The sequence below is a fragment of the Populus alba genome, chromosome 6, assembly GCF_005239225.2.
Source record: "Populus alba chromosome 6, ASM523922v2, whole genome shotgun sequence".
NCBI classification, from domain to species: Eukaryota; Viridiplantae; Streptophyta; class Magnoliopsida; order Malpighiales; family Salicaceae; genus Populus; species Populus alba.
The window spans coordinates 24918949-24933890 of NC_133289.1; the positions used below are offsets into that span (position 1 = coordinate 24918949).

The 14942-nt window shown below is 30.4% G+C and overlaps 1 protein-coding gene across 1 annotated transcript; it reads left to right on the forward strand.

Annotated features, from left to right (window-relative positions):
- The first annotated feature begins 10435 nt into the window (after window positions 1-10435).
- LOC118057986 (uncharacterized) lies at window positions 10436-12058 on the forward strand. Its single transcript, XM_035070716.2, has 3 exons — window positions 10436-10748; window positions 10866-10995; window positions 11101-12058. Exons 1-3 carry the CDS (start codon window positions 10616-10618, stop codon window positions 11747-11749), a joined length of 912 nt encoding a protein of 303 aa, XP_034926607.1. The 5' UTR covers window positions 10436-10615; the 3' UTR covers window positions 11750-12058.
- The last annotated feature ends 2884 nt before the right edge of the window (window positions 12059-14942 follow it).

Consider the following 14942-nt stretch of genomic DNA (forward strand, 5'->3'; position numbering starts at 1 on the left):
AAATTACTCTTAAACATTTTAAACATCTTAGTTCAAGGCGTGGCATATATTCAAAGCATTTGCATGAACCATGCGCACAAGCATTAATTTGCATGTTACTTCGACAAAAGATGAGAAGTGGTGTGAGATATCTCCATTGATTAGATAAGGTACAGCTAGCCAGCCAGCCAGCCCCTTTAATTGACCTAAATTACCTCCTTTTCCTTGTATTGTCCTTCGTCTCTTTCTCACATCTTCTAATGGAGACGAACATTCCTGCACATGGACTTTTCGATTCAACAAAGTTGCACAGAGCCAGTACAGAGTCAGGCAAAGTTAAGGCCAAAGGGCCTCATCAACCCAAAAAGAAACACGAACAGAAAAGCTTAGAATTACTTTTACACTGTTTAGTTAGTACAGTACTTACTAAACATGAAGAATCTATAATTTCTTTGCCATATTTTCTCTACCATTCATCGATTTTCTTCTCTCTTAGATTTTACTGTGAAGAAATATGTTTTTTTTACCTTAATATAGGTTATTTTTGTCTCATATGGGACGCTTTAGAAATTATGATCAAATATTTATTTGTGAAGAAATATATATATATTTACCTTAATGTGGGTTATTTTGTGTCATATGGGACGTATAAGAAATTATGATCAATTTATTTGTGAACACAAACAATAAATCAAATTTATATAATAAAAAGTATAGAATGTAAGATCTAACTATTTTTTGAGAAAATTCTTTAGCGCATTGTGTCATCTAGTTAGAGTTTTCAAAGATACTAAAGCCCATATATCACCACGAATGAGAGGAGTATTATATATATATATATATATTCTACATTGAATAAATAAACAATATAATAATAAAAATAAAAATAAATCATCCATCACAAGATTTATTTATTTTTACATAGAATCGAATCTGAGTCATTTAATCTAATTCTCTCCCTCCATGCATGCACGAACAATTTGTGTTGTGATATCACATCAATTATAAATCAAACTATAGTTTTGTACTCTACATTTTATCCTCAAGTACTGTTAATTTATTCTCCACCCGATTTTATTTTATTTTTGTTCATTACTCTAGTTCTAATATTTTATATCAACTTTACAGGTATACTTTTCTTTTCTAATTTAAGAAAAGATGTTAATACACGTGAAAGTAACATTATAATTTAGGCCTGTTTATTTCTAGGAATTTACTTTTCTGGAAACCATTTTCCTCATTTTTCCATGTTTGGTAAATACATGGAAAGTGAGTCAAAAAAAATTAAATTTCGGTCAAAGGAAAATGTAACTCTAAGCTTAGGAAAGTGTTTTTCGCTTTTTATTCTTGGAAAACACTTTCCTGAAGTGGGCTCAATCCTACGTTCTCATGCTTTTTTAACTGTTCATGTTAATTGCACTGTTTAATTAACAGTGCAATTAACATGAACAGTGTATTGCGTACACTGTTCACTCAAAAATAGTGAACAGTGCAGTTCTCTTTCACTATTCACTTGCCTGCGGGAACTTTTTTTTTTTTTCTTTTTTTTTAAGTGTGCTATTTTTTTAACATTTAAAAAAAAACTAGTTTAGAGTGAATTTTATACCTTAATATTTTATCCAATTTTATTACATGCTAAAAATATTATTAAAACTATAGTTTTTGTCGGATGTATTTCGTATGTAATGGAATTATAAATGGTTTCATGGAATAATAAAAAATATTTCACAAGCTTATTTCTCTATAATATGATATGATATATATAGTTATATTTTATAAAATAAGCTATGTATGAATATAGGATATAATAAAAAAAAATTCATCATTATACATTTTAGATTTCATTTTTTTATTGTAAGTGATTAAATATTTTATATATATTAGATAAATTTGAAAAAAAAATTAATTTATTAATAAATTATTTTTCAGTTCATTTTTTATAATACAACCAAACACTGGAAAGTGTTTTCCATAACACTACCAAACATTGAAAAATACTTTCTCAGAATTCACTTTCCAGGAATTCATTTTCCTCGAAATTCACTTTCCAAAAGGAATTCACTTTCCTGCAAACAAACGAAACCTAATGACATATGAATTAATATTTTTGACATAATTTATTTTATACTTAGATTTTCCAATCAAGCTCTTGTCTACGTACACTTGAAAGTCACCCAACTGCCACTAACATTCCAAAAAACTAACTCTCAAGAAAGGGAGAGGATTTAAGCAAGAGTGGAGATGGGAGTTTTCTTTATGCTCTACTTATTTCAAGGAAAACTAATTTCTGGAATTTGTTTTCCTTAGTTTCCAGTGTTTGGCACCAATACGGAAAACTAGTCAACAGAAACTTAATTCCGGTCAAAACAGAAAACGTAACTTTAGCTGAGGAAAGTGTTTTCCTTTTGATAAACAAAAGAAAACACTTTTCTTTTTTTTTTCCTTTCATAAAGATAGTGGCCAGAGGTAGGCCTAATCACGTGTTTTCATGTTTTTTTAATTGTTCATGTTAATTGCACTCTTCGATGAACAGTGCAATTAACATGAACAGTGTATTGCGTACACTGTTCACTCAAAAATAGTGAATAGTGCAGTTCTCTTGCACTGTTCACTTGCCTGCGGGAACCTTTTTTTTTTTTTTTTTTAAGTGTGCTATTTTTTTAACATTTAAAAAAAAAAACTAGTTTAGAGTGAATTTTATACCTTAATATTTTATCCAATTTTATTACATGCTAAAAATATTATTAAAACTATAGTTTTTGTCGGATGTATTTCGTACGTAATGGAATTATAAATGGTTTCATGGAATAGTAAAAAATATTTCACAAGCTTATTTTCTCTATAATATGATATGATATATATAGTTATATTTTATAAAATAAGCTATGTATGAATATAAGATATAATAAAAAAAAAATTCATCATTATACATTTTAGATTTTATTTTTTTTATTTTAAGTGATTAAATATTTTATATATATTAGATAAATTTGAAAAAAAAAAATTAATTCATTAATAAATTATTTTCCAGTTCATTTTCCATAATACAACCAAACACTGGAAAGTGTTTTCCAGTTCATTTTTCATAACACTACCAAACATCGAAAAATACTTTCTCAGAATTTATTTTCTAAAAATTTACTTTTTCCAAAATTTATTTTTTTAAAAAAATTCACTTTCCAGCAAGCAAAAAGACTTAATTAAGTGATATTTCCGCGCTACATCTTCTTCATGTACCAACTACCACTTTTGTGTACGCTAATCTCAACATATAAACTTCTGCCACGTATCTTAAATAATGAACACTAAGGACACACGTGATCTCTGGCGCAGTAAATCATACTTTAATTTTTTTTTTTTTTTTTGTCATCTTAATGTTTTTTTATATGGAATATAAACTCACTTTAAAATAATTTTAAAAATATATTTTATTTTTTTCTTCAATCAAATGTATTCTTTATCTCTTCTGCACGAGTAACTTCTATACATCTTAAAACATTAACTAAATCATTCGCCATTAACATGCAAACTAGCTTGAATATTCTTTGTACTATCGAGTGATCAAAAACAAAAGAAAATGTAAAAAATGATGCTAACATTGCCGCGATAGAGTTCTTGTTTCATTCCAAGGAGCCTGGTGATCGACCACCGACAAGCTCATCCGCAAGTCATGCGGTACGATTCCTTTTGCCTTCATGTTCTTTCCATTTCCATTCCCACTTTCACGTCCTTCTTGCTATATTTGGCTTATAAAAAAAATAAAAATAAATGAAAACAACCCTTCAGCTCAGAGCCAGAAGTGCTGAGATGTGCAGGTGTAAGCATTAATTCGATAGTGTTGAGGAAGGTGTCTGGATGGTGACTAGTACCTTATGGGGTGAGTGCTGCAGCCGGCTACTTTCTTCCTCCTCGCTTCTTGACGAAACAGCCTCTTCAAAATATTAGCTTTTTCTGACATTGTACTCAACTTCATGAGTGCTGTGATTGAACTTGAGCTGTGACGAAACAGCCTTTTTATGAATTTATGGCTATTCTCAAGAATCAAATCACCACGGGAAATATGAACTTGTGATTTCCAGTCACTCACTTCTACTTGTATATTGGGGTTGGAAAGCCCATATGTTAAAAAGATACAAGTCCTTGGCATATCTACTACTAAATTCTTGTTTTTTTTTTGTTGGAATAATTGTGTACGAAACTATAGTCTAAATGGACTGTATATCTTGTGATTTTTCAATTCAATTTTTTATCTAATAATTTTATTTAAATGAAATACTATACCAAATGGATCCTGGCTATAATGTTTTTCCTCCTGTGTCACCAAGAAACTCCATTCGAAATCCCAATACGTCACTGAAAGCTTTGAAATTGGGGCATAATAAAAAAGGGTAAGGTTTCGAATTCCAAGAAAAAACGAATAAAAAAAAACGGTGTCCGACCTTAAAATGCGTGTGGTTCTGGAATTGGATTCGATATCTCAGCTACCGGCCGGACGTCGTTTCCTACGATCCAAACAAAAGGCCATAATTTCATGCAGCTGGTGTACGTTCGTACTGTACTGTCCTTCTCAGATCATAGAGTCTATTATTTTTAACAATGTATACCGTCAATGAAGGTTTTTTTTTTTTTTTTTTTTTTTTTTTTTTTTTTTATGAACCAGAAACTTTTATCATTTTTTGTTTTTGTTTTCAAGCACTCCTTCCTTCCTTCTTCTTGGCTTCATCAATCATCACATTTTTATATATACAATTCGACAGCCTAGGATGGAAAGTTAATGGTGAAGAAAAAGTATACAAGTGGACCATAGCACGTGAAATTTTAAAGACTTTCTTGTGACTCAAATTGCTTAATATATATATAGAAACACACGCGCGCGCGCGAGAGGAAAGTTGTTTATAATTGTAAATCCATCCAACTAGTTTCGACTTTAGTAATAAATCTTGCATTTTATATATCTTTCTCTTCATTGTAGCCAAGATAAGTAGTGGGTTAGTGGGAATATATTTTTTAAGGAGAATCGAGTGAATTTAATAAAAGCTTTTTTTTTCTGTGATTTTTTCAATGCAAACAAAAACTAAAAATTAAGTTAATATAATATAGTTTTTAATAAATTCATGAATGGTGATAATTTAGAGAAAAATATTTAAATCTCAAGAAAATGAGGAAATTAATATGCATTACAGAGCAAGTGCCATACAGTAGCTGGAGAAAACGTGAGCCCAGGCAGGTTACAGAGGTGACCGGCCATCCATGGTTCTGAGAGCTCTGTCCATTAATTAATCACCTGTTTCTACACGTGTCTCGACACCCGTGTCAATCTGCTTTATAAATAAATGGTAGGTAGAAAGATTCGGGAGGGAAAAAATTCATTTCGATCCCTGTAGATTCATTAACATCCCACTTCGACCTCTAGAATTAACACTTTTTCATGTTACATATACAGTTTTTAAGAAGTTTCAATCATGCCATTTACTACTAAATAACTAATAAAAAGATGAATTCTCATATTTGCTCACTTTTCTCTCTTGTTTTTTCCCCCTTAAACTCTCATACATATTACAGTACCTCTAGCTCACAAAAATATTTAAAATTGTAACATAAAAGGCTCTGGAAACTGAAAGGGTAATATCGAAGCTATTTGGAAACTGATGAAAGGGTAATATTGAGATATTCTTAAACAATATGGATTGAAGAAAAATATTAAAAAATCTACGCTTGTTTTATGTTATTTGATGTTTTTAGAGGTGAATGACATTTCAATAAAGCACCCAGGCAAAACGTTTTTCTTTTTTTAAACTCAAACAATTGTCTTGTCTCTTTATAAACATCACCAGCCACCGACCCTGTGAGTGCATGGGAAATTATTGTTCATTTCTTTTGAACTTGTATTTAATTATTTTTTAATACAAACTACACCTTGTCTTCTTTCCGAATTATTGTCAAACTATTTGAAGTTTTTCTACCTAACAAAGACATGAAATAAACGTTTTTTTTTTAATAATAATTTAGTATATTAATCAAAAGATTGTTATTTTAAAGATGACTCCTTAAGAGTTAAAAACCATTTAATAGAAGATAAAATATATAGGTTACAGATAATATAAGAGGAAAAAAAAAACATAATAGGAAAGAGTACCTGAATTAGTGATATGTATTTATTCACATCTCAAATTCGTCCACACTACAAATGAGATCATTACTAGTGTATCTAAAATTAGATTTACTACATTTGAACCACACTAATAGTCTATGTAAAATCAAAGAGAAACTGGAATCTTAATCCACTTGGATTTCTCTTCCCTTAATAATAGACATCTAAGAAGAAAGTCATCTGTAAAAAGTTGATTTTGGACCATCAGCCACGTAAATATTTGTAATTTAGGTGAAGTCATTTTAAACCATACATTAAATTTGAAATGGGTAGATCCTCTAAAAATAATTTTAAAAATTATAATTTGATCCTTAGATTTTAATTTCTTCCAATTAAAACTCAAATTGACTTTAAAAGATGAATTTTCTTACAATTAAGCCATTAATAAATTCAATTGATCCTTAAAAAATTCTAATTAAGTCCTCAAACATTAAATTTTACATTTTCCTCTTTAAGTTGAATTTTCCTTGACTAATAGAGTCTTCATCAGTCGAAAATACACTGTTAAATTTTTCAATCTTTTTAATAATTAACATTGTATGATTTCATATACATAATTTTAAATATTAATTTATTCACAATAAACATTAATTTCTTAGGACACAAACACATTCAAATATAAATACAACAAAACTATATTACTTGTTAAAGTAAGGGTGTTGTCCTTAATTACATACCCGACAAAAAAATAATTTAAATATTTTAAAGTTTCTTAACATACAAGCAATATAATAGCATAATATCAATACTTCCAATACAAAAATTAACTTAAACAAAGATTTTCATCTATGCATTTACTTTCCAACTCGAGGGTGTGAGGTACCCAATATATTTAATTTAAGAACCTTTGCATTCTAGGAGTGATTAGAAAGTATACAAGTTTTTTTATATAAGACAAAAATCCTTCCTTTGCCAATTTTGGGTTTATAACGAACATGCTCACATGCTCTACACTCGGTCAAATATGTATTTTCAAAGTAGTACAACATGTAGAAGTTTGGATACATGTCAATTTTCTAGTATCATAGGCCAAAGGGGTTTCATCATGGATTTAAAAGTATAGAAATTCTCTTTCATCCTATTCCCTTTATGTAAAATGCTTCTCATTCATTCAATAATTATATCATAACCGACCTCACTCAATCCATGATCTAACTTGATGGTGAATACGTATGCAACAATCGATAATTTATTGTGATTTATGCATTAATCCTATAATGGTTTATTAGAATCTTTCAAAAGATTAAAAAACTTGGTCGTGCTTGCATTTGGTTTTTCATCTATGATTTGGACATTCACCTACATGACCCTGATTCATTCTCATCACATTCATAATTATATTTATATAAGGATTACTATTATCATCTACAACTCCATGCATATTGCTAGAACTAGAAGTTAACACAACCATATATTTTTTTTTATCATGGTCTCGTTAGGAACATATGGTTCTCATGTGCAAACTAATATAAGTATTTTTCTATGAATCTTTTTTTGTAGAAGATACATCATTACAACATCTGAATTGAATTTTTTTATTATTATTTTTACACATCTTACATAGACTTCTAATACCACCCCTATTAATATTTCTAGGATTAGATAGTAAGTATTTAATAAAAAGCTCAAACCCATTACAATAATCTATTAGGTGCAACCCTTTGGGTGAAACTCAATACATTCAAAAATGATTATTCATTATTTATATCAAATCTATATAGAATATTGATGGAAACATATATCAATTAATTATGTGAATTAAATAAATTATCTAACATTGATTTAACTCAAACTTATTTAATATATTTTAATAGCACCCTTAAATCATTATCAATTTTCTAGGAAAAAATTTAAATTCCTCCATATTTATTGAAATTCTCAACTTAACAATAAAATTGATAAAATATAAAATGCACACATTAAATGAGTCATTAATTATTTCATTACAAAACACCTAAATCACAAAATTAAAATCATATTTATCAAATTACAAACAAATATAATTTTTTAAAATATCAAACAAACCCTAACATGTATAAATCATACATTCATACAACAAATTTATATGAGAAAAGCTATAAAACAAGTAAACACACAAACAAATTACATATACTTATCAAAATGCCAAAAAATTAACATTTTAAAAATGAGTTAAAACAAAAAAATAATAATTATATGTAATGTTGCTTGATTTCCAGCTAAACAACTAGACTAGCTAGCACGAGAAACTTTGCAGCTTCCTTCTTTTTCATGATCACATAAAACGAGCAGGTAGTTAGTGATTTTTTTTTTGTTTTTTACAAAAAAAAAAATAATAAAAGAGGAAAGAAATAAAAAGAAAAGGGGGAGGGGAGGGGGTGATTGCTAGGTTATAACTTAAAAACTACTTACGAATTTTAGCAACAGATTTATTGTGTTGTTAATATGACTTGTAAGTATTACATGTATTTTTTATATATATATTATTTTTTCTAATATAATTATTTTAGTATGCACCGATAAAATTTTTTCATCGAGTGTATACTGAAGGGGACATATATAGAAATATTTTATCTGTAAAATTTACCGTAATTTATTAATAAAATTATTTTTGTTGATATTTTTATTTATATTTATTAATTTTTTTTCGTAAGTATGACTACGTACATATTTTTATGTGCATGAAATGACCAATGGTATAAAAAATAATTTTTATGATATGGATCAAAATGTATTCAATTTTTACGTCTAGATTAGTGCGGATTCAACGATAGCAATCATTGCCATGAAAGAACACGCATCTCTATGACTCTATTCCCCAAATGTGTGTATTTTGGTTAATTCTAATAATGGAAGCTCAGCCTAGATGGTCACATCCCCCACAATCAGATCAGTTGGAGATTTTCTATAGAATAAAGGGACTTGGAGTCAGCGTGTGGTTCAAATTGGTAAGGAGTCCTCAACGAATTGTGTGGTTTAATTGGTTTGCAATCCTCAACTGACTTTCTTCTATAACCAGACAGAACAGATTTGGGAGGAATATTTTTTTTCCATGTTTTTTCTTCTGTAATGATTCCATTGAGGATCTTGATCATATGTTTTTCTTTTCTTTCTTACTTGTTCTTTTTCTGCAAATGTTTTGGCATAACGTTTTAAATGCACATGCACTATCAATGGCAAAGTGTTGTGCAAGGCATCAGTTTTTGCACGAAGAGGTTTTTTGCCTGTTCTCTGAGGATAACTTGGTGTGCTCATATCCATATGCAGTGCGACAAGAAGCATCATTGAGTCAGTTCATCTCAATTATCATAATTATACAGAGTTCTTGATGAATAGCAATTTCTCTTGACATTAAAAATTAAGCACCCCCACCACCCTCCTTTAACCCCCACAAACACCCCCAAAGACCAACATTAAAGTCCAAGATGTGGGCACTTAGATTTACGTCACGGAGAAGAAGATTTGAGAGAGAGGCCGAGGACAAAGAAAGCATGGATCATTGAGTGATGGTTGGAGTCTTTTTTTGTCGCTAACTAACAAACTTTCAATTCCCTGAGTATATCGCTATTCGTTTCTTGTATTGTGGACTGATAGAAGCCAACCAACTTTCTAGTCTCCAGAACTCGAAATGGCCAAATGTTAGTTCTGGAGAAGAGAAAACATGGAAGGGTGGTTGAATTTTATAATTATAATTAATCACGAAATGGAAAAAAAAAAATCATACTGAGAAATAACATTAATGGCAGAAAAAAACAAGGGAGGGCATGCGACGTGGAGACCATGGTTGACACTACACGTAACACCCATCCAAGATCTTGAGAAAAAATAAAATACAATTTGTTGGTTTTGTTTTTTGTTTGTTTTTATTATTTCTGTATTAAAGGTGGGGTCACTGAATTACTTTTTATTAATTAATTAAAACACCCCATTAATGGAATAAAAATTATTTAATTTGGAGACTTGTGATAACTCATATTATTTTATACAATTGATAAAACAATCCAAAAATGAAAGATGCAAGCTAGGAAAGATCCATTCGATAATATATGATAATGACAATAAATATTTAATTATGTTTTGTGAAATGTTTTAGCTAGCCTCTTCAATTAATTAAATTCTAATTCTTTTTATATTTGAAACAAAACATTTCAGCAATATAAAAATAGTGTATGACAGAGAATAGTTGTCGTTATTTGTGCAACTTGACCACTGTCGTTTTAGGTGCTAATTAATTGGAAGCAAAAGCACGTTGGCAAATTTGATTATAAAATTTAATCAATGCCTGGGGGTCCTTTCCTATATAATGAGTGATGAAGTGGTCCTTTTTATAGCTTGGACGCTCATGCTATCTGTGGCATGTATAAGTGGCTCGATTCAATACCATAAAAGTCATCTCGCACTGTTGGGCATCGACTCTATACACACTATCAATAATAAAAGCCAGTAGTACCAAGTATCCAGACATCCAAAGGACATCGAGTAGCTAGGAGTGAGATACAGCAAGAGATGGGAAGAAAGCCGAGGTGCTCAGCGGATGGTATGAACAAAGGAGCATGGACACCTCCTGAAGATGAAATGCTTGTGGATTATGTCAAGATCCATGGTGAAGGTAAATGGAGCAATATTGTCAAAGAAACAGGTAATTAAGAAACCATTTATGCTTACATGTTCTATACATATATACTGTGCATGAGTCATTGCATGTTATTAGGATTGGACAATTGAACTGTGTCTGATGCCTACATGCATGTCGTAGGACTTAAGAGATGTGGGAAGAGTTGCAGGCTTCGCTGGATGAATTACCTGAGACCTGATATTAAGAGAGGCAACATCTCAGATGATGAAGAAGACCTCATTATCAGGCTGCATAAGCTCTTAGGCAACAGGTGCTGTGTACATGCATTATTTCCTTCTTTCAAGGGATTGAGTATGTTGTTAATGAAGATGGATAGGTGATACTCAGTTAACCTTTTTCTTTCTTTTTCCACCAGATGGTCTCTGATAGCAGGACGGCTTCCGGGACGAACAGATAACGAAATAAAGAATTATTGGCACACCAATATCGCTAAGAAGGCACAGCGCTCGCAATCTCGGAAGCAGCCTAGAGTTGATAGGAAACAAATAGCATCAGGATCTGAAAATGGGGCAGCAGCATCAAATGTCAAGAATCAGACCATTGAATCACAGAACTGCACTACTGGGGTGGTTGTTCCCACTACTGCATTACAAGAAAACAATATGGCTCAAGATCATCTAGTTAGTACTCTTGCAATGGCACCATCCAACACACATCATGAAAATGAATCATCAAGCAAGGGGTTAGCATCTGGGGATAATGACAATTTGTCCAGCTTTTTGATGGATTTTCATTATATGGAAGACTTCTTCAAGATTCTTGATCCAGACTTCCCAAAGTTAAGTGGCCTCAATGATATAACTAGTACTGCTAATCATTCCACTAATACCATACAGGTAGATGGTGATCATTGTAGTGTGTCTATTAATGGATGCAATCCAAGAGAAATAGCAGAGTTTTCTGAATTGTTGGAGGCAGATTGGACTAGCAATAAATGCGTTCAAGCTGAACAAGGTTTTGATTTCATGTCATTGCTTTCATTTCTTGATTCAACAGATGAGTAATGGACAGAAGATGCCTTTGCCAATAATCTACGATAAGTTGCTTTCATGTCAACGCCCTCCAGGCTAATAGTTCTCGAGTTTGAACCCCTCTCATGTTTAAAAAAAAAAAAAACCGATTGGAAAAGTTTCTATGTGTGCAAGCTGTTCTGCCATAATAAATGTTGAACTGTCTCAACCTCTCCTTCCAAGTTCCGTGGGGAAGTGCCCAACTCCAGGTTGGTTAGTTTTAGCGATGTATCACAGTACTGTCCTTTTATTTTCTTGGTTTTGGCAATCAAAATAAAATTTAATCTTAATCATTGATCCTCACTGTATCCTTAAATCTTGCAATGCCCTTTGTTTCAGTCTACATCTAACTTCATTTACTTTGGCTTCTGTTACGACTTTCATTGATCTCTTTCTGTTGGTGAGAGATTCTTGAATGTGGTCTGAGGAAATTGTGACCACTCATTATCTGGAAATATTTTTGATGATTACACTAACACAGCATTGTTGAATATGTGAATTACAAAATCATCTCATTTTTTTTTTCTCTTTCTTTTTACGCTAAAAGGATGGCCCCATTACCACTACTAAGAAGCAAATGAACAAGTAGTCATGGAGTAAATATGAGAAAATATTTCTTTCGGTCATAGGAAAAAGAAACAGGTGATTTGAGCAATCACCATGTAAAACGATTTTGAAGACTAAAAAAAAGATTAAAATCTTAAATTGTAATGATTATTTAATATGATAAACAGAATGTTTTGAGCAACTGGTTTTGAATATGAATATGAATATGAATTTATTATTAATTATATTTTATAAAAAAAATCCAAATAAAAGGGCCATTTTAGCATATTTAAGAACGATATTTTACAATTGCTTTTATTATGTTGACAATATTAATTTATGATAATTTTGGTGACATTTATCATATATATTTACTGATATTAGACATAAATATAGATAGATCCAATATATCAATAAAGATATGTCATAACTATCATTCAAGCTGGTATATAGTTCTTTTTTTATATAATTAAACAAGTGTTTTTAAAATACTGATATAGGTATCAAACAATAGGCACTAAAATTCAATTTTCTGTGAATAAATTGTAAGAACACTTTAAAATTCCAGTCCATGCACCTCATGATGACATGACTACCACTTTTTCTTTATATTTCTTACAAAGAAACATGAAATCGACTTGAGCTGCAATAATGCACGCCTCGGGCAGATATTTTATAAAAGCTAGTTCGATCACATGTTACTTGTTCTTTAATGGTATAATTGTCATGAAAGATGGTCATTTTGCAATGATAACATTATTATTTAGTTGATAAAAAAGAAAAATGGTGAAAGTCAATTCATCCCAATTGAAAGAATTATAAATTACAAACAAGGAACGATGAAGGATTTTTATTTTTTTTTTCGTTTCCTTTTTTATATATCCATCCATTGTGGTAGATGAGAGAAGTTTTCTTTCTTTCTTTTGTATAGGCTTATATATGGAAATATAACAAAGACCCCAAGGCCGTTGGGGGTCATAAAGTTTTGTATATGTCATGAAGAAGAAATCTAGAAGGGCACTGGCTCGCAATTCTTTTTCAAAGAATTCCAAGTGCCCTTCTAGTCTCATATTTACTTGATTTGGGAGTAAATATGAGACTTTAAGATAGCTTTCTCGTTCATTTGCATCACATTCTCAAGTGCTTTCTGGAAAATGGCTCCAGGAAGCAAGGAGGGTGCAAAAAGAACAGAAAGGAGACGAAACCTGGAAAAGGTTGGCCCGTCAAAAGGAGACAGACATCAATTGAAAGTAGGTTTTTTCATTGGCAGCTGGAAAAGAATCAAAAAGCTCCAATTGGCATAGAGAGAGAGAGACACACACACATCACATGGAATAAGAACTACCAAGAGAAATGGAAAGTTTCACCAGGAACTCAGTTCACTGAAAGTAAAATTTTCAATATTATTGAGCCCCCGTTTGTTTGCTAAAAAGTAGTTTTTTTTTTTAAAGTAAATTTCAGGGAAAGTAAATTTCAGAAAAGTGAATTCCGAGAAAATATTTTCTGATACTTGGTAGTGTAATGAAAAATGAGTTGGAAAACACTTTCCAGTATTTGGTTATGTCATGGAAAATGAGCTGGAAAATAACTTATTAATATTTTATTTTTCTCAAGTTTATTAAAATAATGAGGAACAAATCTTACAAATTAAAAAGTTGAATGAGAATGAAATTGAAAAAAAAATATAATTTCATAAATTATCTCAAATAAAATAAATAATAATCAAAATAATAGAGATCAAATCTAAAAAATTTTAAAAAAAATGAAAGATGAAGAAATTAAAATAATAATAATCAACATTTCATAAATTATTTCAAATAAAATAAGTAACAATCAAAAGAATAAGGACCAAATTTAATAAATAAAAAATTTCAATAAAAATATGATAAGGAAAAAAGCAAATAGCAATTATAAAAATAAGGACCAAAGTTAATATAAAAATAAAATTTTAAGAGATGAAATTGAAAAATAAATATTCAAAACAAAATATATATAGCAATCAAAAGTTTGAGGATTAAATTTAATATAATCAGCAAATAATGACACTTCTAAATTTTTCACAACTTCTGGAAAGTGTTTTCCTCCCAAATTCTTCAGGAAAACACTTTCATGAAAACCAAGCTAAATTTTCCTTTACTGGAAAGTGTTTTCCATTGACCAACTTTTCTACTGGTAAACAAACACAAGAAAGTTTGGAAAGTGTTTTTCCGGAAACCACTTTTCAGAAAACAAACACAGCTAAAGGAAAAACACTTTTCTAAAAACCAAGTCAAATATTTATTTGACTGAAATTGATTAGAAAGTGTTTTTCGTTGACCGGAAAGTGTTTTTTGTTGACCAATTTTTCTAATGACAAACAAACACAGGAAAGTTTGGAAAATGATTTTCCGAAAACTCCTTTCCGAGAAACAAACATGGCCTGAATGCATTATGAAAGCTTTACATTAGGCGTTGCTATGATCTTTTCCAAAATCTTTCTCATCTCAAGACATTAACTAAATGTAACATTAATGAGTCAAACTACATATGATTCGATGGAGTACAAGAGAAATTCAAACATATGTTTTGATTTCGGGTCGTTGTCTTCATAGCACAAAACTATGGACATAGATGTTGTAATGTGGGTCGCACAGTGTTATCC